General features: G+C 47.4%; 11 protein-coding genes across 12 annotated transcripts; 5 read left to right on the top strand and 6 right to left on the bottom strand.

Moving 5' to 3' along the window:
- Positions 1 to 1357: 1357 nt before the first annotated feature.
- On the bottom strand, positions 1358 to 1685 carry ONS95_008556 (uncharacterized protein; the record flags this gene model as incomplete). The annotated part of the gene is made up of 2 exons (XM_058502112.1): positions 1358 to 1612; positions 1660 to 1685. Coding segments are annotated over 2 exons (281 nt in total), but the record flags the coding sequence as incomplete, so codon positions are not given.
- An 886-nt stretch (positions 1686 to 2571) lies between these two features.
- On the top strand, positions 2572 to 3720 carry ONS95_008555 (uncharacterized protein). The gene is made up of 2 exons (XM_058502111.1): positions 2572 to 2746; positions 2810 to 3720. The coding sequence occupies exons 1-2, from the start codon at positions 2666 to 2668 to the stop codon at positions 3452 to 3454; spliced, it is 726 nt and encodes a 241-aa protein (XP_058349281.1). The 5' UTR covers positions 2572 to 2665; the 3' UTR covers positions 3455 to 3720.
- Positions 3721 to 4148: 428 nt separating this feature from the next.
- Positions 4149 to 5177, bottom strand: ONS95_008554 (uncharacterized protein). The gene is made up of 3 exons (XM_058502110.1): positions 4846 to 5177; positions 4447 to 4797; positions 4149 to 4394 (listed from the first exon to the last, which is right to left on the bottom strand). The coding sequence occupies exons 1-3, from the start codon at positions 4975 to 4977 to the stop codon at positions 4203 to 4205; spliced, it is 675 nt and encodes a 224-aa protein (XP_058349280.1). The 5' UTR covers positions 4978 to 5177; the 3' UTR covers positions 4149 to 4202.
- A 967-nt stretch (positions 5178 to 6144) lies between these two features.
- On the top strand, positions 6145 to 7200 carry ONS95_008553 (uncharacterized protein). The gene is made up of 3 exons (XM_058502109.1): positions 6145 to 6552; positions 6602 to 7102; positions 7190 to 7200. The coding sequence occupies exons 1-2, from the start codon at positions 6146 to 6148 to the stop codon at positions 6735 to 6737; spliced, it is 543 nt and encodes a 180-aa protein (XP_058349279.1). The 5' UTR covers position 6145; the 3' UTR covers positions 6738 to 7102; positions 7190 to 7200.
- A 135-nt stretch (positions 7201 to 7335) lies between these two features.
- Positions 7336 to 9477, bottom strand: ONS95_008552 (uncharacterized protein). 2 transcript variants are annotated; one of them, XM_058502108.1, is made up of 6 exons: positions 9152 to 9477; positions 8764 to 9103; positions 8198 to 8712; positions 7942 to 8143; positions 7466 to 7895; positions 7336 to 7415 (listed from the first exon to the last, which is right to left on the bottom strand). In XM_058502108.1, exons 1-6 carry the CDS (start codon positions 9317 to 9319, stop codon positions 7388 to 7390), a joined length of 1683 nt encoding a protein of 560 aa, XP_058349278.1. In that variant the 5' UTR covers positions 9320 to 9477; the 3' UTR covers positions 7336 to 7387. The 2 variants fall into 2 exon arrangements, with proteins under 2 accessions (XP_058349278.1, XP_058349277.1); XM_058502107.1 differs by having other exon boundaries at positions 7944 to 8143.
- Positions 9478 to 9722: 245 nt separating this feature from the next.
- ONS95_008551 (uncharacterized protein) lies at positions 9723 to 11152 on the bottom strand. The gene is made up of 3 exons (XM_058502106.1): positions 10606 to 11152; positions 9917 to 10557; positions 9723 to 9870 (listed from the first exon to the last, which is right to left on the bottom strand). The coding sequence occupies exons 2-3, from the start codon at positions 10422 to 10424 to the stop codon at positions 9731 to 9733; spliced, it is 648 nt and encodes a 215-aa protein (XP_058349276.1). The 5' UTR covers positions 10425 to 10557; positions 10606 to 11152; the 3' UTR covers positions 9723 to 9730.
- Positions 11153 to 12987: 1835 nt separating this feature from the next.
- On the top strand, positions 12988 to 14126 carry ONS95_008550 (uncharacterized protein; the record flags this gene model as incomplete). Its single annotated transcript, XM_058502105.1, has 2 exons — positions 12988 to 13051; positions 13099 to 14126. 2 exons carry the CDS (start codon positions 12988 to 12990, stop codon positions 14124 to 14126), a joined length of 1092 nt encoding a protein of 363 aa, XP_058349275.1.
- Positions 14127 to 14458: 332 nt separating this feature from the next.
- On the top strand, positions 14459 to 15528 carry ONS95_008549 (uncharacterized protein; the record flags this gene model as incomplete). Its single annotated transcript, XM_058502104.1, has 2 exons — positions 14459 to 14731; positions 14779 to 15528. The coding sequence occupies 2 exons, from the start codon at positions 14459 to 14461 to the stop codon at positions 15526 to 15528; spliced, it is 1023 nt and encodes a 340-aa protein (XP_058349274.1).
- Positions 15529 to 15594: 66 nt separating this feature from the next.
- Positions 15595 to 16897, bottom strand: ONS95_008548 (uncharacterized protein; the record flags this gene model as incomplete). Its single annotated transcript, XM_058502103.1, has 5 exons — positions 15595 to 15994; positions 16046 to 16199; positions 16251 to 16560; positions 16614 to 16798; positions 16849 to 16897. 5 exons carry the CDS (start codon positions 16895 to 16897, stop codon positions 15595 to 15597), a joined length of 1098 nt encoding a protein of 365 aa, XP_058349273.1.
- Positions 16898 to 17779: 882 nt separating this feature from the next.
- Positions 17780 to 19934, top strand: ONS95_008547 (uncharacterized protein; the record flags this gene model as incomplete). The annotated part of the gene is made up of 7 exons (XM_058502102.1): positions 17780 to 17880; positions 17929 to 18695; positions 18746 to 18843; positions 18903 to 19344; positions 19396 to 19551; positions 19607 to 19676; positions 19739 to 19934. 7 exons carry the CDS (start codon positions 17780 to 17782, stop codon positions 19932 to 19934), a joined length of 1830 nt encoding a protein of 609 aa, XP_058349272.1.
- Positions 19935 to 20481: 547 nt separating this feature from the next.
- ONS95_008546 (uncharacterized protein) lies at positions 20482 to 21267 on the bottom strand (the record flags this gene model as incomplete). Its single annotated transcript, XM_058502101.1, has 1 exon — positions 20482 to 21267. The coding sequence occupies one exon, from the start codon at positions 21265 to 21267 to the stop codon at positions 20482 to 20484; it is 786 nt and encodes a 261-aa protein (XP_058349271.1).
- Positions 21268 to 22210: the final 943 nt, after the last annotated feature.

The following is a 22210-nucleotide window of genomic DNA, read 5'->3' as shown; positions in this document are numbered from 1 at the left end:
CCGCCTGTGGAGCCTACCCTCAAATAGGCCACGAAGACACCTGTAGAGGTGCTGAACGACGCTGGATTATACGCCATAACCAGGTTACCCGTGCATTTATTACTACCCTTTCTAGCCGGGAAGACCTTAAAGTGGAATCGGAGCCTACGCCAGCTAGAACGCCTATAGCCCTAGAAAACAGCCAACGACCGGATTTTTCAGTGCTTATAGGTACTTCTAGGCACTATTACGACGTTCAAATAGTAGCAATCAACAAGGATTCAGCACGCGAAGAAGCCTATGCTACGCTATCAGAGGCAGCAAACGCTAAACGGCTTAAATACAGCGACTTAGGCCCTGTATTTCACCCCCTGATCTTCTCGGCAGGAGGCCTAATGGAAGCCGAAACAGCGAAGACCTATAAGGCCCTACAGGGCCTATTAGGGCACTCTAGGGCTAAGTGGTTAGACGGGTATATCGCTAGCACCCTAACTCAGGCTCGAGGAATCGCTGCAACCTCGATCCTAGCACGTAGGTAGCTCATAACACACGCTATACCTACCCTACAGCACATACTACACCTACCCTATAACACACACTACACCTACCCTACGGCACACACGACACCTACCCTATAGTACACACTCTACCGACCCTGCGACTCACACTCTACCTACCCTTTAGTACACACTCTACCTACCCTATAGTACGCACTCTACCTACCCTGCGACTCACACTACACCTACCCTGTGGTACACACTCTACCTACCCTGTGGTACATACTCTGCCTACCCTATGGTACACACTCTACCTACCCTGCGACTCACACTACACCTACCCTTTGGTACACACTCTACCTACCCTGTGGTACATACTCTGCCTACCCTATGGTACACACTCTACCTACCCTGCGACTCACACTACACCTACCCTTTGGTACACACTCTACCTACCCTTTGGCACACACTCTACCTACCCTCTGATACACACTTTACTTACCCTTTGGTACACACTCCACTTACCCTGTATTATCTCCTTCTGTCTTAGTACTCTACCTTCTGTACCCCTGACACCTTCAGGCTCTTACCCTCTGTATTATTAGTATAGTCCTTCTGTATTTCAAGACTATTAGAGAGAGATAAAAACACTCGTCGCAAGCTAGCGTAGTTAGAAACAAATATAACCCAAACCTCAAACCCTAACCCTAAGCAAGTCGATGAGGAGGGGTACCACAGATATAAGGAGGAACGATATGTAGAGTGCGATAACTCTTTTCCTTGGAGTATCGCTGGGTACATACCATAGACATGTTGCAAAACTTAGTGGCATTAGAAAGGTTTGAACAGGTGTGCATATTTGTCAAGAATTATGATCTTACAGTATCAGAAACATGGCCCACACTATCGTGAGCTGTGCGAGGTTAAGCCAATCACCAAGGTTTCGTGGCGCGCTGACGAAGAAATCAGAGTCCAGATTATGCGTGGCGATAAAGTAAAAGCCTAGGGCGAACTGCTCCGTGGCGGCTATGGTATTGAGCAAGACATAAGCGAGCGAGATATCTCTGCTGGACTTTGTTCTGACGATGCGCTGGAGTTGAGGGAAAAATGAGAGAAGGGAAAGGATGCTGAGGATACTGTGATTGGTTAGTAGAGATTCGCAGAGACAGCAGGGAGTTCTTACATTCGAAGCCAGTTGTAGACAGCCATTTGGGACTGCACTTGTTATTATGATTGTCAAAGAGAATGATGAGCGGCAGTATGAGCTGGGCTAAGTAGGATTGCAGATCAGGTAAGACAGAAATGATGAAGTTGAAGATAGGTAAAGATGAGGTTTAACGAGAAGCTCAAATATGGAAGCCTTGACGTTTGCTGCACTGCTCGGCTGACGGCCTGTTGGCACACTAGCCTGATGCGGGGCCGTCCCCCACTGCAGCTTTTGGACGGGTTATCAAGCTCAATCGAGGTATGTCGGCCGCCATGCGAACCTTCGCTTACCGACCACTGATAAGATCCTGCAGGTAAACAAGCTGAAGGCGGACGAAGATCTCGACCCTGACTTGTTTGGATTTGCACAATCTGGTGTGTATCTCCACAGCCATTTGACTAATTAGACGTTGATCAGTATCAGTATATAGAAACAGCTACTATGAACAACTCGTACAAGCACTGGGTGGGTCTACGTCACGAATTGGCTTATCTGGCGAGGAAGACTTGGCTCACTGTCCTCAGGTGCGAAGAAACCTCGCCCTTCTTTTCGTATCGAAAGCGCTTCTGCTGCTTCTTTAGCAACATTTATGCGCCCGCCGCAGTATGGCCGCAATTCCTTCCCCGCCACTCAGCCAGCCAGAAAACGCAACTTGAAAATATGGGACTGCATAATCATAACCCCCTTGGTATGGTCTGCCAAGCCTTAGGCAAAGCTAGGTGACATATTTCTTTCAATAGGGTTAGACACCGATTTGTGACACATGCTGATTTGACCTTGACGTTGTGAGCTTTCATCAGTAAGTTATGCGTTTAGCTGGAGTAACCCGGGACGCGCCTCTATTGCCACTCTCTCAATTGGTGGCAATGATGTCGGATTCAGCAGCCTGGTCACGTCTTGCGTTGTCACACCTAACACAGCACATTGGGGTTCGACAAATCGCGCTAATTGTGTTGCTGCTCAAAATAAAGCTACAAGCTACATGTCTGATCAGGGCTTGACAGGCTTGCCATACAAACTGAAAGAATTTTACCTTGATATCTTACGCAAAGCCAATCGCGACGTAAGTAAATCCGCAGTTCAATCAGTCAAATCTAGTGTGCAGCAATTGACATAAATGCAACAGAACCTACACCTCTATGTCACCAGCTACGTGAACTTCTTTAATGATGCTACAAGCGACTTCGAAGACACATCGTTCCACTATATGTGGGGAGGTTACAGGCCACCCTCGGACTGGCCAATAAGTCGTATTGTGTACCTCTCAGCTGGTCTCCGAACTGAACTAAACACACTCGTGTCCCGCCTTAATGGAGCTATTGCCAACGCTGTATTGAATGCCAATAGTGAATATGGTCTATCACAGGTCCACTTCGTCAACCTCGCGCCTCCTTTCTCTGCAGGTCATCGATGGTGCGGGAACCCAAATGGTGAATTCCACGAGCCCGATCAGTCTGGCACCGACACCTGGTTGTTCCTCAGTGGTCGGAAGGATATTAGTATTGAGTCCGCCGCGGACGTGACAGACGCTCTAGAGGCAGCAGATAGCATCAATCATCTCCTCGGGTGGCATCGTTTTGCCGAATGCGGATTCGTGCGAAAACGCGCTGGAAACCGATCCAGACCCGTATGCTTACGCGATGTGTCAAGTTTCAATATTAATTTCAGGAGACCCCACGGGACCAGAGGCAACAAGATATCAGGCAGCGCAAATGGCTATCGCAGCCGGAGATTTCAACAATCAAGAAATTGCTGGCTATTTGCCGACTAGACAGATCAAAACTTTTCACCCTAGAAGCCCTGGGATGGTGGCATACAGAGATGCAGTTCTAAGCGCTATTACAGAATTTGGGCAGTTGTAGCAGTCAAGTACCTCAGATTGTTTAAACATCAAAGCTTGAGTAAGATTATGTACGGAAGAGGCTTTCAGTCATTAGGAAAGGGAAGTTGCGCGTGAACTCAAAGTGAGTAACAACGAGAGCATTTTCCAACAACGCAACGATTCCCTCCCAGTGGGAATACAGTGAGAAGTTCTTGAACTATTCCAAGTCATTTCGCTCCTCCTTTTTTTTCTCTTCAATTATTTTGGCACGATCTTGCGGCTTGACCCCAGTAAGGTAACTGTGGTTTGGAACACACGTTCTGTCAGGGATGAAATCTAGCGCACATGCGTCGAAATACAGTACAGGCAGGTATCGCTCCCAAACAAAAACATGTTCACGCCCGCCATGACTCCGTACTAGGCGTATGAGCTTCAACCGACGAGTACATACTCTAAGCCACAGATCAACATCGCTACATAGCTGAACGGGAAGACAAAATAGCGAAGCCGATCAATAGATGAGATTGCTTATCGAAAGCCGGAGAGAGTTAGCAGACCAGAGCTCGGGCCTATTTGACGGGAAGTCACATAATGCAATCAATATTCAATATTTCATCAAACAGAGATTTGCCAGATATGCATCGCACAATTCACCAATAGGGCAGCAACGTCCAGCAACCAGTAGGTGTTCAAGCCATCAAAATGCCAGATAGCCATACACTATCCCTAGGCTCGTCGGATTTCCCTTCTTGTCCACGATTGCTCCCAAAGTAGACTTCGCGTCACACCAGAACCAAGAGTAGCGCGTGATGTACGACTGAGCATCAAGCCATGGGATCACAGTACGAAGGAATGATTCCTTTTCAGCGGAACTGCCTGAGCCGTTGAACTATTGAGGTCAGTGTTTCCATTGCCAATAGAACTTGACTTCAACTTCCTACCTCAGTAATCCACAAGTCATGCCCAGCAACCGCATGAGCATCCGCAATGTAGTTCTTAAAGTACCCAACATTGGTAGCAGAGTCATACCAATGAATAGGGACAAAGTCGATATGGCAGCCCGTGCAAAGCGACAAGAACTCCTTCAGCCATTTCATCCCAGATGGTCCGTTTGTCACAGCTGGTGCTCCAAGATATGCTCGTCCAGCGAACGGGACCATGAAAGTGCGGTAAGCGTTCGCTGCATCTTTGGGCGACATGCAAGACCCTCCGCTTGCACAACGGTCTGGCTCGTTGAATGAGAGAAGGTGGTAGGATCCACGAGCGATGGCAGCGTTGGCGTTTGTGACCCACTGATACTGTTAATGGCATGTCGGAGAGAAAGTCTATGAGGTACTTACCTGTCTAGTATGATCTGCACCATTACTCCACAACACAACATGGGAACATACTCGAGGTTCTTTGGAAAGCTTGAAGGCATGGACGAGTCCCAGTTGTAAGCCCATGAGACCTGACTTCCAGCACCGCCCCATTTCTGAAGGTAGTCTGTGTTGTGGAATGAGTGGCCTCGTTTTGGGTCCTTGGGGCGGATGGGAGGTAGAGCTCGCTCAACCAGGGACGAGTTTGTGGAGAGGTCGTCGAGAGGTTTGGATACTGCTCCGAGAATGAAAAGCATGAAGATGCATGTCAAGAAGCTGATGGATGACATCTTGGAGCCTTGAGAGAAGAGAAGAGTGAAAGCTGACGTTTTCTCTCTCGTTCTTTAGCAGCAGAGAAGGTATTTAAGATTGGACTCGACAAGCTGCTGGACCTAAGCGAGATGAGTAAGAGACCGGACCGGAGGTAAATGACTGGAAATGGAAGTTGTTATTCACCCACTCTGAGAGAAGAAGAAAGTTTTGGAGACCAGAGTGCCGGGATGGTCTTCGAAGTTCCCCTCTCAAAGAAATGTTCCCATTCCCAGCGCGATTGGAAGACCCAGCTTTGCATGGTCCGAGCAAGAGTACAAGGCATTGCACTTATAAAAGTAGTTTGATCCTGAGATACACGACGCTATTGGTGGCTTATTCTGAGAGTGTTTATTCAATGGAGAAACTCGGTACTTTCTCAGTAGTCTGATGTGTGGTAGTACAATATGCAGGCTTCTGCCTGTCCTACCATCAACCCGAAGTCGGATTTCTTCCACCGCTAAAAGGCCGTTGCTGGCGGCATTAATTTGATCTCTGTAGCACTGACAGATACTTGAAGATGTTCTAGACTGCTTTGGTTGCTGAACAGTCTGTATCCGTTCGGATGCCATAGTTCTTTTTCGTACTTCATGACTGCACAGTGAAGAATCTTTAGATCACCATCAACAGGAGGTTTCAACATTCTTGATTACGCAAATGGAGAGTTTCTACCAAAGGGTCTCTAGCTGCTGCACCACATTGACTTGAAGAAGGTTTTAAATTCCATTCGCAATTACTGAATGAGGACAGTCAAATCTTCCTTCCATGGACACAGTTTAACTCGCCATGAGATTGCGTATCCCTGAAATCTCGACAAGTTTTATTGGCACCACGTGAATCGTCGTTATGCCTTGTCCTTTGGCTCGCGTAGCCAAGCTGAATAGCCTATTCACGACTTAGGCTTTTGCCGTCTAGCTCTCCAGGTATTTATTCATCTACTTCCTCTCAGACAGTCCTTACTAACTAGGAAAATATGAAAGCCCTCCTGTTAGGCGCAACCGGGAACCTGGGGTCGCGCCTTGTCCCCGCTCTTCTGGCACATAACCACCAAGTCTGCGTGTTCGCCCGAAATCCTCAAAAGTTAAATGACCTTCTTCCATCTTCTGTAATCTCAAAGCTACAGATTATACAAGGCGATGCGACCTCAGAAACAGCCGCAACATCTGCGCTGACCGTTTCCGATGCCGAGGTTCTTGTCACTGCTGCTGGGGCAGCTCCACTGCTGGCTTGGCCTAAAAGTAATGTCATGGAGATCGACTCTGCAATTGTTGCCTCCTTGGAGGTTACTGGTACAAAAAGACGGATTAGGAGCTGGTTCTTGGCAGGGATGTTACTCTTGGATTTACCTGGGAGCGGGGGAAGCCGGAAATTGTTTGATTAGTGAGTCTTTGTTTTTGAGAGCCCAGTGAACTCGACTGATGGTCAATAGCCTGCCCTTGTATCCAAATGATGTGCACAAAATTCCACTTCTGGAACAGTCTAAGAATATACGGTGGTCGTGTATTTGTCCTGCGAAGATGTCGGCGTTCTCTAAAAAGGTTTTATCCGCAGAGGAGCATTTTTGAGTCCAGAGTGGCCGCACGCCCCTGAAAGCAATGGCTTCTGAACCGCCGGGTTGGAAAAGTTCGGCCTTGACACCACTCATGGGAAATTATGTGGATGTTCTTAGCAACTGTCTATCCTTGCGAAATGCAGTAAAGTTTGAGGATGTCGCAGAGTTCATTGCTAGTAATCTCGGAAGTGAAGAGCTTGTAGGGGAACGGGTAGGACTTATCAAAATTTAGATCATATGTTTATTTGGAATTTTGTGCAGCGATCCTCTGCCCTGGAAGTCTAGTCTTTTATTGGTCTTGGGCGGTGGTCACTTTATCATGTTCATCACAAGATACCAAGCCTTCAACCTCCTCGGTCTTTGGGACGACATTCAAAGGTAGATACGCATGTTCTCAGATGAGTGAAATACTCCACCTTCCACCTTGGTTTTTAGTCTGATTATGAACGGTTTCTGACGCCGTAGGCTCACAGATCAACCTTGTTGTTTATGCTTGCTTCATTTCACGATTATATGAAATAGAAGCAAAACGAAATTTTCCAAAGGAGATCTAATACAATCTGTATCCTAGCACATTTGGGCCATTCTACCAAATACTGTCTGTTCAAAGTCCTGCCTCTCTTTTGAGACATGCTACCCGTCCCCTGTTGCCCACCCTTAATGTTACTTAAATACAGCTCTATCGCGAGGACTGTTCAATGTTAGCAATGCGGTAGCATTTGCTCTTTGACTTTGACTTACTCCAAGAAGAGTGTAGCAGTTATCATCAGGCACCCGGCAGCAATAGTTACAGGATATGTCTTCTTAATCGCCTCCACAACAGCCTCAAGAATCAGCAACCTGGTCTCAGCGCTCTGCGTTTCGAGAAATGAATCATCGAGCCCCTGGATGACTGCTCTGATGATATCAATGGGAGTACCAGGTGGAAGCAAGTCAGTAACATAGTTTTGGGCGAAATTGTTGAAGAGTGCCCCAGATATGCAAAGGGCAAGTGTGAGCCCGGTGTATTGTCCGAAGCAAATGAAGCCAATGGTAGCTGGAATATCTTTAGGATCCACCCTGAACTGTGCAGCTGAATACGATAACTGGCCTGCTGCACCACCACCGATACCAATCAGAGCGCTATAACCGTACAGCTTGTCGGAGTCAGAAGAGAGATCGATATCCGTGACTTCCAAACGTTAGCTACTCATCTCCAAATGATGCAGGCATCTCACACATGAGCACAGCTCCAACTGTAGCAAATATACCCCCAGTAAAGTATAATGGATAGAAATGACCAGTCTTGGACACAACAAATCCGCCACCGAGACCGAAACAAACAAAGGTTAGGATGATTGGGAGAAGGCGAACTGCAGCATCAACAGGAGAATCGCCGTGGACGAATTGGAAGAAGATTGGTATGAAGTAGACCGGCCCCTAGGATTCACGTCAGTGCTATCTCACGAGTGAGATGTTCTCTTGGACACTTACCAGAACAGCTGCTGCAGGAGCGGCTATCAAAATCCAATACAGAATCATATGCTTGTTATTCAGGAACTGCATTGGAAAAATTCGATTGTCGGCCGTTGTGAATATCTTGAGATACTGCTGGGCAAAGAAAACGATGAAAGCAACACCACTGGCAACAAATAGCCCAATGGTTTTTCCACCATTCCAAGGATATACCGTCCCGCCAAAACTGATTGCCATAATACCCGCTAAAGTAGCACCGAGTTCAACGATCGATCCAAACCAGTCGATCTGTTTCACGCGTTCAAGGCATCTAGTGCCAGATTTGGGATCGTAAGACGGTACAAGAAAGATTAGAATGGGAGCGAAGACGCCGAACAGTACGAGATTGATGTAGAATGCCCATCGCCAGGTGGCAGAGGATTCGGCAAACGCACCGCCAATGACTGGGCCAAGAACGAAACCGGATCCCCACGAGAGTCCTGTAAATCCAATGTACCGAGGTCGTTCTTGCTCGGTTGTGTTGACAGATAATACTGCGACGACAATTAGTCTTGGCTTTGAGGAGAGTAGTGAACGGAACAAACAAGTCAATGAGCCAACGTAGATCCCACTTGCTCCCAATCCTGCAATTGCTCTTCCTGCAATCATTGCATTAATATTCGGTGCCCCACCACAGAGTGCACTTCCGACCTCGAAGATGATGGAGCCAATCAAGTAGAGATATTTGGCGTCGAAGAGACAGTACAGTTTTGACCAGATGAGTATTGTTGCCATGGCGGCCCAAGTAAACGCTGTCCCAAGCCAAGGCATCTTCTCGAGGCCTCCAAGTGTTGTGATGATGTGCGGGCCTACATCAGCTACAATTGTTCCATCGAGAGCGTAAAGGAAAGTGCTCCCAAGCATGGCGAATACGACAAGAACCCACTAGTGTAAAATTAGTGTGTGCGGTAGATTACAAGGTGAAAGATATACTGAAATGCCATTGACTGTTCTTGGTGGGAGCTGGGTTTGTTGTACTTCACCATCCGATTCTACAGTTAACTGCTGTTCTTGGTCCGATGTAGGCGTTGGAACATTTGGCGTTGAATCTGTGTATGGTTCTTCTTTCACAGAAGAATCGCTGTTCTCAGAGTTTAACATGGCGGTATAAATCCAATGGGGATGATGAAACAATAAGGGGCCTGGATGTATTGAACTCTACAGAGGCCGAAGAACATGTCATCCTTATAACCACCTGCAAGATATTTTCGCGAAAGATCAAGTATCCCAATTCCGCTAGGCTACTTTGCACTCTCGGGATCCCGTCTGTAATATCCATGGCTCCCGCGTAGCCGCTGTGGATAACAATAAAAATGTTTTTCGCAGACTACGAGGGATAAGTACAGGCTATTGAGTATCCGCTCGCTAAATTTTGCCCGGAGCGCACGTGCCCCGGTTCTTGTAGAGTATGCCACCCAGATCTTGAAACAGAACTCCTTACACGGAAGGCCCTTGAGACTTGAGTATAGTTAGAAAGTTGACAAACAGCCGCAATCTGTCCTGACCCATATATCACCTTCTGGATAATAACGCCAAGGCACTTGGTATCGTTAAGTCTTCAGACCAGGCCTTTGGTTGAAAAGCAACCATAAATCTAAGACTCCACGAGAACCAGCCAAGTACCCATAGAAAGCCAAGTGCTTTCGTCCATCCTAGGAAGTTAGCTTTGTTAACTCGGTTCCAAACTGTTGAACCTACTACTGGGACGAATACCGCATCGTCGTCCAATCCCAATAACCCCGTCTTCGATCATAATACCTAATGGTTGGAGCATGAAGTACACGGCCTGCCACCAACCATTGTCTTCAAACATCCCTACAATGGCCCCGGCATGGTGGATTGCGGCACTCACAGCAAATCCGACCCATATTTGAGAGTACCTGCTTGCGAAACTTCCTGTGCGAAAGCCGCACACTAATTTTGTTATTCTTCCAGCCTCAGCACATGGCCGTCGCATCATCTGATGCCAGCAAGATCCCCACATCTTCCGAATACTCCAAGCGTCTCTCTTAAAACACCCAAAGATCGGAGGCCAATCCACTGGATCGTAAAGTCTGATAAGAACCGTCAATGTGCCACCAAGGTTATACAACAGAGAAATTGTGAAGAAGAGTTTGAATGCCGACCCCCAGGAGAGAACAACTTGCTTTAATAGCGGCATCGCGAATAGCTGCCTGTTGGCGGTAGCATATGTGTACTTTAGCATCACCTGAACAACATCCAAGCCAACGTATGCCCAGAACACGGAAGCGAGACTGTGCCTGATAAAATCGAATCTACCGGAAAGGCCGACTGGGGCTTTAGGAAGGCAATCGGGCTGAATATTCCATCCGACTCCCCTATCAACGTGTTAGGACAGACAAAAGATATATCCCATGGTGGTTTACCTTTGATTGTTCCAAAGTAAAAAGAACCATTTCAGTCGCCTCCACAGGCTATCCAGCGAATCTCTTTCTGGATTTGTCTTCTTCCAGAAATCAGTTTCTGGTGTGTGAATGCCAACCAAATCGATCCATCGAAGCACCAGCAATGAACACGACACACCCGATAGATATGCATCTCGTGACTGCTTCCCGGTGGACTCAACGAGATATAGAAACAATCCAATTATTATCGCTCCAGAACTAACTCTGATTAACCCCCTGGGAAGCAGAATTGACAGAATGCAAATCGTCTGCTGAGTTAGTTACGCCATGCAGGAGCTTAAATGACCCTCACGGTAAGGGCTGGTTGAAGCCATTCAGGCGGGGGTACCCGAGCTTGGATTTGCCCAAGCTTCATCGAATCTGCCATTGTTTAAATGATGCAGGGACATTTCTTGAAACGGAAGCGCTGGGTGCGAATCGGTTTTACTTATCAATTGAGAGTGCCAAGTCAACTAGCTCTACTTGTATGATGATCTGCAGTGTATTCAGTTCGGTAATGCAAGGGATGAAAGTCAGTATTAATATGACGATCTGCACCTCTTCTGAAAGCGCTGAAACTCTTTTTGTATCTTGAGATTAAGGTCTTGGAAAGATCGTCCCGCTATGAAGCATTCCGAACGGACCTCAAGAATGGACGAATTGGACGAGGAGTGACGCGCGGGTAACAAATAACTTTTGCCCAACACCCATTCGATAGTCGTGATACCAGTCTAAGAAGAACTTGAAGCCGCTTATTTCTGTAAATGAGAAAGGGTTTAACTTTTAAACCAAATAAGCGGACGTAGCAAATTTATTGGAATGAATCAATCATATTAAAGCGCTAATAGCCGTATTTACCGTACTAATACATCCCCTACGGGGTTTTTTATACAGATAACGTCTGTAATTTATCTGTATTTTATCTGTATTCCTAGTAGTAGTAAAATATAGTAAAATATAGATAAAATTCAGATAATATCTGCTATAAACGTATTAAAAAAGTACAGATAATATCTGTAATAGACGTATTAAAAAGCATAGGTAATTTAGCGTGTATTAAGGGTTACTCGGACTTTTCATATTTTAATATAAAGTTAAATATAGACCCTTTACTTACCTCCGGAATACTCGGGACAGAGGGAGGGAGACCTACCTTAGGAGGGAGGGAGGGAGACCTACCTTAGGAGGGAGGGAGGGAGACCTTGTCACGAACCAGGCTCAGTCTTGGTACAAGTCACGGGTTGGCACCATAATACTGATGGTACTACCAAGTGGATGGCACCAGTCGGTGTTTGGTACCAAAGGGTTGATGGTACCATTGAGAGAATAGCACCAACAAGAGAATGGTACGAATTAGCGAGTAGTACTATACTCCACGCTCATTGTCATAATAATAGTTATGTTGATCACGGTGGACATGGGTCACGTGATGTGCTAGCTTGCTAGACGGGCTTGCGGGCTTGCGCGCCCTGCAAGACGTCTTGCACGGCTTGCACAGGAAGTCGGAGGTTCTATATAACGAGTAGGTAGTTTCCTAGATAGTAGAGCTTCGTGCTCAAATCAAATAGCAAGTTTACACCTAGTTTACCACTGCTTGTAACGTCTCAATTCCTATTGAGAATCGAGCGTCTTGTTACCTTACTTCATAGCTGATACCAACCGACGAGTCTGTACTCACGACACCGACCGAGTTAGAAACGTTACAGACCTACCTTAGGAGGGAGACCTACCTTTAGAGGGAGACCTACCTTTAAGGGAGAGAGTAGGAAAAAGGAAGGGAAGGAAAGGGGGGGAGGGGATAAGAGAGGGGATATTTAACTTTATTAGTTAGAAAACTCTTAAAATACAGATAATAACTATATTTTCCTTAAATTACAGATAATATCTGTATTTTTACTCTAAATCCTTAAAAATCGATTAGAATCAGAGAATTCAGCTAAGAAAAATATAGATAATTAACTAAAATACAGATAGAAAATCTATCTAAAATACCTGTTTACAGATAGTGTCTGTAAGAAGTGCAGATAGTGTCTGTAAAAAAACCCCCGTGGGGATCCACATCATAAATACACTTTTCAAGAAATCGGTTGTCGATATCAAAAGATACGTATGCAAAGGAGCCTATACCGTAGGACCCGATTCTTCCGAGCCTCGTCTTCGAATGAAAGGAGGACATGCACTGGATATTGTTGTACTCCCAAGAAAGCAAAGGGAAAGCCGGGGCTCGGTTAGGACGTAAACAACCCCGCTGAGGGGCGTCACGTGGCGATAAGAAAACCCGGTCAATCATTTCCCCAAAAACAAAAAAAAATCTCAGCGACAAAAGGCTGCCCCTCATCGACACAAACTTCAATCGAACACAACATGGAAGGAATTGAATATACATCCGCTGCAGATGCAGCATGTCATCTCCTTCGGGTTCCAAAGGGTAAGTTCTGTCCCAATCATCTGAATTACAATTCTGACCATGCACAGAGATCCGCCTACACATATACCGGTATCTCCTCATTCCAACTCCCACGAGCATGATATCGATAACACCTGGGGACGCCTTCGAAGATGACTTGTCGGACGATGATGAGTTAGACATTGAAGTAGACTCGGACGTAGAAAACGCGAGTGACGACAATACAGACGAGCCCGATTCCGACGATGATATGGAAGAAGAGGATGAAAACTACATCACCGCAGCAGAAGCCAATCTATTCGCGGCGGAAGATTACGAGGCATACAAAAAGCACCCAGCGATTCTCCGAACCAATAAGCAGATATATTCCGAGGCTATGACGATGCTCCACACCGAGGCAATTCTCGTTGTTGAGCCTGGGGATATTTTCTGCTTGTGCGAAAACCCACAAGACTTGAAATTTGGCGCCGCACATCGAGGTGTATGGAGGCACAATCCATTGCTAGGATTCGGAAGAGAAGTCAATGGTGCCGTTGTCTACGACAGTCCCGAGATTGAGGGAGGCCTGCTCGAGCCACACGTTTTTGCTCGATTCCAGAACGTCCACTTTGATGCGACCTTTGATTTCGAACATACCCAAAATGTTGAGCTTTGGATCGACGACGACACACATGTTATTAGGCAGAATGACGCCGAGGAGCTTCAGAGGCTTGTGCGGTCTTCTTCAATCATGAATGATTTTGTCAAGGTGATTGAAAAGTCGAGACTCGCAAGCCTGGAGATATCGTTAGAGGTTGAAGTTATGGCCAACTCCAGCATGATGATGGAAGAAATGCTTGGGGAGAGCGACGACGAAGCAGACGAGGTAGAGGAGAAAATCGACAAACTGATGGAGGTTGCCAACGAGAGGGCCACAGAAATATTCCTCGATAGTGGGGTGTGCGATGCTCTTGCGTCGATTACGAATGTTCAGAGCTTCAATTTCACATTCGGCTTCGAACATCGGGAGGAGGAGGACAAGTACAAGCCACAGCCGAAACACGTCCAAATGATTGCGCAGATGAAGAAGGTGATAGAGGGGAATTGGGTAGCCTAAAGTCAGACAAATCTGTTCCCTGGACGAGTTCGTGATCCCAACATGCATGCTCGCTGGAAGTCTTAAAGTGTGAATCAAATGAACGCACCTTTTCGGATCCACTCGAAAATTGCACATTCACTAACAGGTCCTTGGAACCAGTCGCTTATCTTTCTTTGCCCGATTCACCTGTGATGCCACTTGGGTGCAGGTGGGATTGTCACTACTGTACATTTCCAACGAAAGACCAAACAGCGGGGTGGCATAAAGTGCGGGGTTCCCGAAGGTCCACCAGAATCAAACGGAACCATGGCTGCGGCCATCCAGGTTCTAATGACCGTTCCGTTAGCACAATGCCCCATTCTTCTATCCCCCGGGTCGACGACTTCAAAATTCCAGGTGATGTGCACGTCTTTCTTGCGACAGACCTTCGACCTCGAGTGTTTATGTTCCTAGCCATGACTCAACCTTCAGAAATCCCGTCGGTCAGCCCTACAGATAATGCAGATGGCACCACAAACAAGAGACGAACCAAAAAAAGAATCAGAGCATTTACAGCAGAAGACCGGGCAACACACCGTGTAATTGAGAAACAACGAAGAGAAGCTTTAAATGAACGATTTCTGGTAAACATTACTCGGAACGTCTTCAAACGCCTGTACTGATAGACCAGGACCTAGCACGACTTCTACCCGCACTTGCAGATTGTCGACGGTTATCTAAATCCATCATCGTTCATGAGAGTATAGCGCATCTACAGACACAGCGTACCATGTTTCTAGCGGCAGCGAGCGAAGTCCAGACCCTGATCGCTGAAAACCTGGAGCTTATTGCAGAGGTCAATCGATGGCGGGGACAGTTCTCTGATAGGAGCCCATGCCAGCCAAAGCCTCTCGGCGACGGAGTGTTGGCACTGCTCAAAGTTGATCAGGAGGTATTCGGAACTTTTCCTGCTGGCTTTGGGGACAATTCGACTGGAGACGGTGATGATGAGGAACACAGGGGTCAAAACCATGACCTGCAGCAAACTGAAGGAATTCGGCACTCCATTTCAGATTCATTGCCAAGGCCAGAAGTCCCAATGGTTTTACCTCAAAACATTGTACCCATAACCTCTCCTAGCGATCCTACGCTACTTTTCACGGGGCTAGTATCATCTACGTCGACTGGTGTTCCTACAAGCAGTACATTGCCATGCTCAGAACTGCAGACAGACTTGTATAACCCATCCGGCAACGACCTTTTCACTATTCGAGGCACAACTTACGGCGAGCATCTAGACTCTACTTTCGGAATACCTCCTATGGCACACCAATTCGATGACACGATTGTGAATCAAAATGTATTTCCCAACGTTCCAATGCCAATGCCCGAGATAAATTATGGTCCAAGTAATGTATTTCTTTACGGCTGGCAAGCATGAGAAAGCTTGCGAGAAGTATGCATTGCATCTTCTATTTCTATAGAAAGCACGAATCGGCAGACCTCCTCACACGACTTTCATGGCCTCCTCAATTGCAGCCTTGCTTCTCAGCTCGCCGCCTTTGAATAGCTCCAAAGCCTCAAACAATCGAGTCTTTGTGGCCGGATCTGCCTCGATTGATTTTTCCAATTCGGCTCCACTATTTGCCAAGTAATCGATATCGGTGCTTGCGAGGTTTCCATCCCATCCTTTGGGTGCCAGTGGATCCATAGTCAAGAGCTTTGAAAGACGAGCGGGAATTGGGCCGGCGTTCTTGTATGGGTGTGCGGATTTGGGAACTCCTTCGCCAGGTTGCTTGCTTCCATCGTACGGCAATACTACCAATTGGGACAGAACATCGGCAGAAATGGTAGCGTGGTGGCAGCCCATCTCGCCAGCTGCCATGGCTTCTTTGGGCGAAATGAAACTATTTTCGCGGATTCAGCACAATTCGCCTATTCTCTTGGACTCTATCTACCTGGCAGACTTCACCATTGGCTGCTCCTTCCCAGTCTCTTTGTATAGACGCTTGTATGTCTCGAGCATCTGCACCATTCGTGCGGACATGGTGTGGTCGAGAGCAGGATCCTCCACATTGGGCCACAGCCTGGCTTCAGCATGGGCTCTGACTTCTGCATTTGATTTTCAGACAACGCTCTCTCAGCACTTTCTTCTCCACTTACCGTTGTAATAGGGACTGATGTACAGGCATCCAGCTTGACTCGCTGCTATGGCTTGGGACAAGCTGAAGAGCGATGTTCCCAAAGTTCGGATTCCCTCCTTGAGAAGAATTGGACCGGCGTTCATGGCTGGTCCAGTGGCAGGGATCTTGATGCAGAATCGATCCTTGGAGATCCCAACTTTCTCGAACTCCCGGGCATAGTTTCTGGCATGTTCCACCACCTTGTCTGTATCATATGCGTGGAATGGAGATGTCTGGAGAAGGACGCGACCCTGGATGTTTTCGATGTTCTTGGCGCAGATGAGAACGCTCTGTTTGCAGATTCTTAGTTGAAGCTTGGTACAATGCTTAGAGTATTGCATACAATTCTGTCCAACACAGCCGACCAGCCTTGGTTCTTGTATTCCTTCACTGCTTGGAGAAACATCTCCTTGTTCTCGGGAACAGACATTTGTTCGTTGACTAGAAGTTGGTTGCTGGTTTGATTGTGAGGCTTGAATGGAAGACTTTTCGCGAATTTTGGGTCCATGGAGTCAACATCAACGTTCACTATATTCCACATTAGATACTGAAGTATGGGAATCGGTTTTTCGACGTACTCTGCTCCTCCAGCTTATCGAGCCAACTGATACCCTCGACGCTTCCCATTTTGCCCGATGTTTGATAGTTAGATGATTTTGGTGATCAGAAAATGTCTGAAGTCTCAGCTGTTCACCTACTTTCTATCCTCACTTGTACTCCCATACTTAACATATACTCAAATGTCCTGCGACTAGTCATGACGCCCCGTACAGGGACTTTGCATGACTCGGAGCTGGCACACACAGGGCACAGCGGGGTAATGCTTGGCGGAGGGATCGTACGCCATCAGCAGAACCGGCGGTACCGCATCTCCTGGCTGGAACGATACTATCCCACAGTCTAAACATAGTCAAAGCCAAGAGTGGGTTGCAAAGCTGCCTGTTCCTAGACCTCTGAACCTGTTCAGGTCCTCGCCTCGGCTTGCTGGTCACAGTCCTTGGCATGGATGTCCCTGTCTGTCCCTGTGCAGGACGTCTACGCTTGACCAGAAGGGACGTAGCAAGGCCAGAACGGACTCCACAATTGATTCTCCGAGGTGTCTATTGTCCCTGCACAGGACTTGATCCCATTCTCTTCATATCTAGGTCCTGTACAGGTGCCCAAAGTATGACCTGTACAGTGAACCGGACACTTGGCCCGCTTGTTCCTCCCCGGCATATTCCAGCGTTCTTGGGACAGCATGTCTCCACAAACCCGCAGCACATGTGTAGCAGGTGACAAGTACTGGTATTCGGGGAGGATTCAATCTGGGGTAAGTTTGTTCCCCAGACCGGCCTCGATACAAGTGGCATGCTAATAGCTGTACCCCTGTCAATCAATGTTGGTGTTCAATTCCTGGTTTCCAGAGTCTTGGAACTTTCACGAGTCCCTCATATTTCCTAGCTATATCTTGAGCTCTTCCCACACCTGTCGATCGCTCTCGTCCATGAACCCCAAACCAAATCAATCATGTCTTCTGTTCACAAAGACAAAAACTTCTCCGAGCATGTCGAAGATCAGCTCAAGGAAGACCATCATACGATCACATTTGCTCATAATATCAACGCAAAGTACATTAGTCCCAGCTCCCTCAAAGTTCAATTCTAACATTTCTCTAGAATCATCAACCCATTGGCTGGCATCTCCAAGCAACAGCTCTTCGAAAACGTAGCAACCTTTTGTGAAACCTACGATCTGACAGACAAACTGTCAATATTCCAGAAAGGTGCTCTGGTAGCCCAAAGCCCAGATGACTTTGACAACATTGAAGAGCTCGACACTGAAGACAAGCATCACCTTCGACGCGAGATCACCCACAAATTCCACTTGCCCAAGGACCTGTATTTTACCATTGCACTCTGCTCGCTTGGCTCTGCCGTCCAGGGATGGGATAACGCAGGTGCCAACGGAGCGAACCTTTCATTTCCCAAGGAATTCGGAATCGAGCACAACACCTGGCTGGTCGGAGCAATCAACGCTGCGCCCTCGATTTCTGGCCTATTCGCAGCATGGTTTGCGGATCCTCTGAATAACATGTGGGGTCGACGAGGAGTCATTTTCTTTACTGGACTGTTTTGCATCTTTCCGGTTCTTGCTCAAGCTTTCACCCAGAACTGGTGGGGAATTCTGCTGTGCCGTCTGATTATGGGAGTTGGGATGGGTATCAAGATCACTACTATTCCGATTATGACTTCAGAAGTGGTACCCGCTACAATTCGTGGTGCTTTGGTGATGACTTTCCAACTGTGTGTGGCGTTCGGTATTCTCGTCGGATTCTCGTCTAACCTCATATTTCACAAAATCGGCCCATTGGCCTGGAGGTTCCAGCTAGGTGCAGCTTTTGCTCCTGCCGTTCCGATCATCATTTTGATTTGGTTCTGTCCTGGTAGGCACCTCCTGATACTCATACGAAGTCAGAGCTAATGCGCTGTCCAGAATCTCCAAGATGGCTTTTGAAGAAGTACCGCATCAAAGAATCCTTCCAATCGTTCTGCCGCCTCCGAAACACCGAATTGATGGCTGCACGAGACCTGGTACGTTACTTCTTCTCTACATATCTTATTTCAACTCAATATCTAACATAGCACTGCAGTACTATGCCTACAACCAATTCATCGTCGAAGAAGAAGTCTTCGGCGGCTCCTCGTTCCTCACCCGCTTCACCGAACTCCTCACCATTCCCCGCATCCGACGCGCAACAATGGGCGGTGCAATAGTAATGGTCGCACAACAATTCTCAGGGATCAATATCATGGCGTTCTACTCGTCGACCATTTTCGCCGAGGCAGGGTACAACAATACCCAAACACTGCTCGCTTCCTTCGGCTTCGGATTAGTGAACTTTTTGTTTGCTTGGCCTGCGATATGGACGATCGATACATATGGGCGAAGAAACTTACTGCTTTTTACATTTCCGAACATGGCGTGGTGTCTAGTTGCTGGGGGGTGTTGTTTTCTGTTACCGGATACTGTGGACGCGAGGTTGCCGCTTATTGCGTTTTTCGTTTATTTGTTTACGGCGTTTTACTCGCCTGGTAAGATTTGCTCATTGTATCTGAGACTTCCATTCTGATTTGAGACTGCAGGTATCGGTCCCGTTCCAAACGTCTATGCGGCAGAGTGCTTTCCTCTGTCGCATCGAGAAATTGGAGCTGCGTCGTGTATTTTCGTCAATAACGCGCTCTCGAGTATTCTGGGATTGACCTTCCCATCTCTTCTCGCAGCTTTTACTCCCACTGGAGGTAAGTCTTATTCCGAACCCAAATGATCAATAACCGTGTCTAATATCTATTATAGCTTTTGGCTTCTACGCCAGTCTAAACATGGTAGCTTTTACACTTATATTCTTCCTCCTCCCTGAAACCAAGTACGTCTTACTCTCCTTCTCTCGCCCTCCACATCTTCAACATCATACTAACCCACTTGTAGACAACGCACCCTCGAAGAACTCGATTTCATATTCGGGGTTCCCACCCGTCGTCACGCGGCATATTACACTGGTACGTGGCTTCCATGGGCATTCAAGCGCTATATTCTGTTCCAGGGGAGCGCGAAGCTTGAGCCGCTGTATCATCTTGATGGATTTGGTGAGGGGAATGCTGTTCCTGTGGGAGCTTTGCATTGAGGGATCGCAAATAGTGAGGACGAGATGATGGTGTGGGATGCAAGCCAGGGGTCTGGTAGGTAGAGATATGAGATGGTACCTGTAGAGTGTCAAGTGCCAGGTAGTTTTGAATCGATTAGCGAACGATCTAGAGAATGTTACAGATTCGGAATCCTGCAGATATTATGACTAGCGAAGAAAAGTGGAAAAGGTGGAAGCAGTGGATATCACAAACCAGCAGAGCAGAAAAGCATCGCTCAAGGTGCAGTTCTCCCGTGTGGACTTGAATACAATGGGGTTTGTCACCAACAAACTTGTTCCTCTGAACTTGAACAGAGAGGGCACAATTCCTAAGGTACCATGTTGAACCTTAAAACGTAAATAGTTGAGCTAATATTGACATTGTTTCTGACGAAATTTACTTTCGTGTGCTCAGGTGAGGCATATCATGAACATTTGATCTATTCGCGATAGATCGCAAACAGAGAAATCTCGAAGCATAATATTTCCCCGCAGAGAACGCCACCCAAGTATATACACGAAGACCGAACCGCCTTCACCATCCCCATTAAAACCTATGGACATTATTCACCCCATTATGATGATTCCTCTGCTGCCGCGACCTCCTCTCCTTCTCCTCCGCAGCAACCACCCCCATAACAGCCAGCACCTCAAACGCCTCCCCCAAATTCGCCCTGTCCCCAATAAACGCCATCTTCCCCCTCTTCTCAAGACTCATACCCGGATGCGTAAACACCGCCACCACCTCCCCGGTACTAACCCTCACGCACTTCTTCCAATGACTCCTCCCCTCCAACATCTGCACCTCCGGTCCCGAACTGCCCTTCCATTCAAACGTCTCGAGCTGACCCGTAGACGGGATAGGCGCCTGGAACATCCGCGACGAGGACATCATGCCGGTTGATTCGAGGGGTGTGGTTTGTGGTTGCGAGCCGGGCGGGATGCCGATGAAGAGGGTGAGGTCGATGGTGCTGGAGAAGGAGTGGAAGTCTGCTGTTGCGAAAGGGGGGGAGTTGGGGTCGCGGCTAGAGTGCAGGATTACGGAGGGCTGGGAGGAGAAGCCGGTGTGGGTGCTGATGTAGTAGAGGGGGTTAGGGTCGTCTTTCCCTCGGGCGAGGAAAAGATCGCCGGAGAAGGAGCTGGCGGCGTAGAAGCCGAATGCCTGGGGGAAGCGGAATGCGAGGTTTGATTGTTGTGGGGGAGGAGGACGAGCTGGAGAGGGAGATCTTCTGGTTGTTGATTGTGTATCTTGTACTCCTAGTGTTGATTGTTGGGAAGTGGCCATCTCGTATGAGGGCGGTGGAGGTTTCTCGTCGTGCGAAAATAAACCCATTTTCACAATTTTGATGTTATTATCGGTCCATTACTGGCGGATACACGAATTGATATAGTTTTCTCATCGTCGAGGTTGCATTGTCGTATTTGACGTGAGAGGTTTCATCATGGCAGAGATCTGCGAGGCTGAGTGACATTGGCCGCGGCTTCGCCTTGTGGTGGGGAACCAGTGAGACTCAGCCTTGCGGTACAACACGGCATTGTCCAATTATGCTTTATGACAAGCCGCCACTGGCCAGGGAGAACAGCCGATGATCCGGTAGGCTATTCTGTGGCAGCTGGCTTCTGACTTGAGGTCGCAAATAGGATACATTCGAAGGAACAGAACATTTTGCTCCCGAAGCCAGCGAATCTGATTGAGAGATGGACTAAAGTCAAGTCGACCCAAGTTTTAACTTTGGATCAAAATCTACAAATATAAACTGACATACCTCGGAGGAAATCGTTAAGTCTTCTATGAGACTTACATCAAAGATTTCGGACAAATTGAGCGAGTGTGGACTTCGCCATATCCTTTCCCCCTTTGCTGTCTTTGCATCAAGGAAAATATGGTTGTCTTTGAAGTATGAGAGATGCACACGTGCGGTAGATTTCAAAGATGGCAATACTTCCAGCCTTGAGCTGTGTATCATAGCATGGAAATGTCCACATCAGATCTGCAGCAAAGATAGTCTTAAGAGTGAACCACCTTTGTCGACGCCAGTAGCACAATAAGTGAAAAACGGCACTCGCCCTGACAATCCAAAGAAACGAAAGCAAAACGACAGAACGAGGTGATATCCGGAGGGCGGGTATGAAATGGAGATCCAAATTCCAATGGCAAGTTTATAATGTCCACCTTCAGCTTGTCCAAACATCATCTGGAGTTCGGTGGGTACAGGGACATCGCGGATATTATCGAGATATGATGCCGCCCGAAGGGGCCTATCTGCCGCGGGGCC

This window comes from Cadophora gregata, assembly GCF_030347475.1.
Source record: "Cadophora gregata isolate MNR1 chromosome Unknown scaffold_20, whole genome shotgun sequence".
In the NCBI taxonomy this organism is placed as follows: domain Eukaryota; kingdom Fungi; phylum Ascomycota; class Leotiomycetes; order Helotiales; family Ploettnerulaceae; genus Cadophora; species Cadophora gregata.
Note: the sequence above shows the minus strand (reverse complement) of the source record. Positions and strands in the feature narration are given on the sequence as shown.

Excerpts from the sequence above, each read along its gene's own strand:
- ONS95_008555 (XM_058502111.1), top strand. The coding sequence starts at position 2,666 with ATGTCTGATCAGGGCTTGACAGGCTTGCCATACAAACTGAAAGAATTT. Across the intron at positions 2,747-2,809 it reads TACGCAAAGCCAATCGCGAC|AACCTACACCTCTATGTCAC; the intron begins GTAAGTAAATCC and ends TAAATGCAACAG.
- ONS95_008554 (XM_058502110.1), bottom strand. The coding sequence starts at position 4,977 with ATGGGGCGGTGCTGGAAGTCAGGTCTCATGGGCTTACAACTGGGACTC. Across the intron at positions 4,798-4,845 it reads GTGCAGATCATACTAGACAG|TGGGTCACAAACGCCAACGC; the intron begins GTAAGTACCTCA and ends TAACAGTATCAG. Across the intron at positions 4,395-4,446 it reads ATGACTTGTGGATTACTGAG|TTCAACGGCTCAGGCAGTTC; the intron begins GTAGGAAGTTGA and ends TGACCTCAATAG.
- ONS95_008553 (XM_058502109.1), top strand. The coding sequence starts at position 6,146 with ATGAAAGCCCTCCTGTTAGGCGCAACCGGGAACCTGGGGTCGCGCCTT. Across the intron at positions 6,553-6,601 it reads AGCCGGAAATTGTTTGATTA|CCTGCCCTTGTATCCAAATG; the intron begins GTGAGTCTTTGT and ends GATGGTCAATAG.
- ONS95_008552 (XM_058502108.1), bottom strand. The coding sequence starts at position 9,319 with ATGTTAAACTCTGAGAACAGCGATTCTTCTGTGAAAGAAGAACCATAC. Across the intron at positions 9,104-9,151 it reads GAACAGTCAATGGCATTTCA|TGGGTTCTTGTCGTATTCGC; the intron begins GTATATCTTTCA and ends ATTTTACACTAG. Across the intron at positions 7,896-7,941 it reads AGTTGGAGCTGTGCTCATGT|TCACGGATATCGATCTCTCT; the intron begins GTGAGATGCCTG and ends AACGTTTGGAAG.
- ONS95_008551 (XM_058502106.1), bottom strand. The coding sequence starts at position 10,424 with ATGCTAAAGTACACATATGCTACCGCCAACAGGCAGCTATTCGCGATG. Across the intron at positions 9,871-9,916 it reads ATGCGGTATTCGTCCCAGTA|GATGGACGAAAGCACTTGGC; the intron begins GTAGGTTCAACA and ends CTAACTTCCTAG.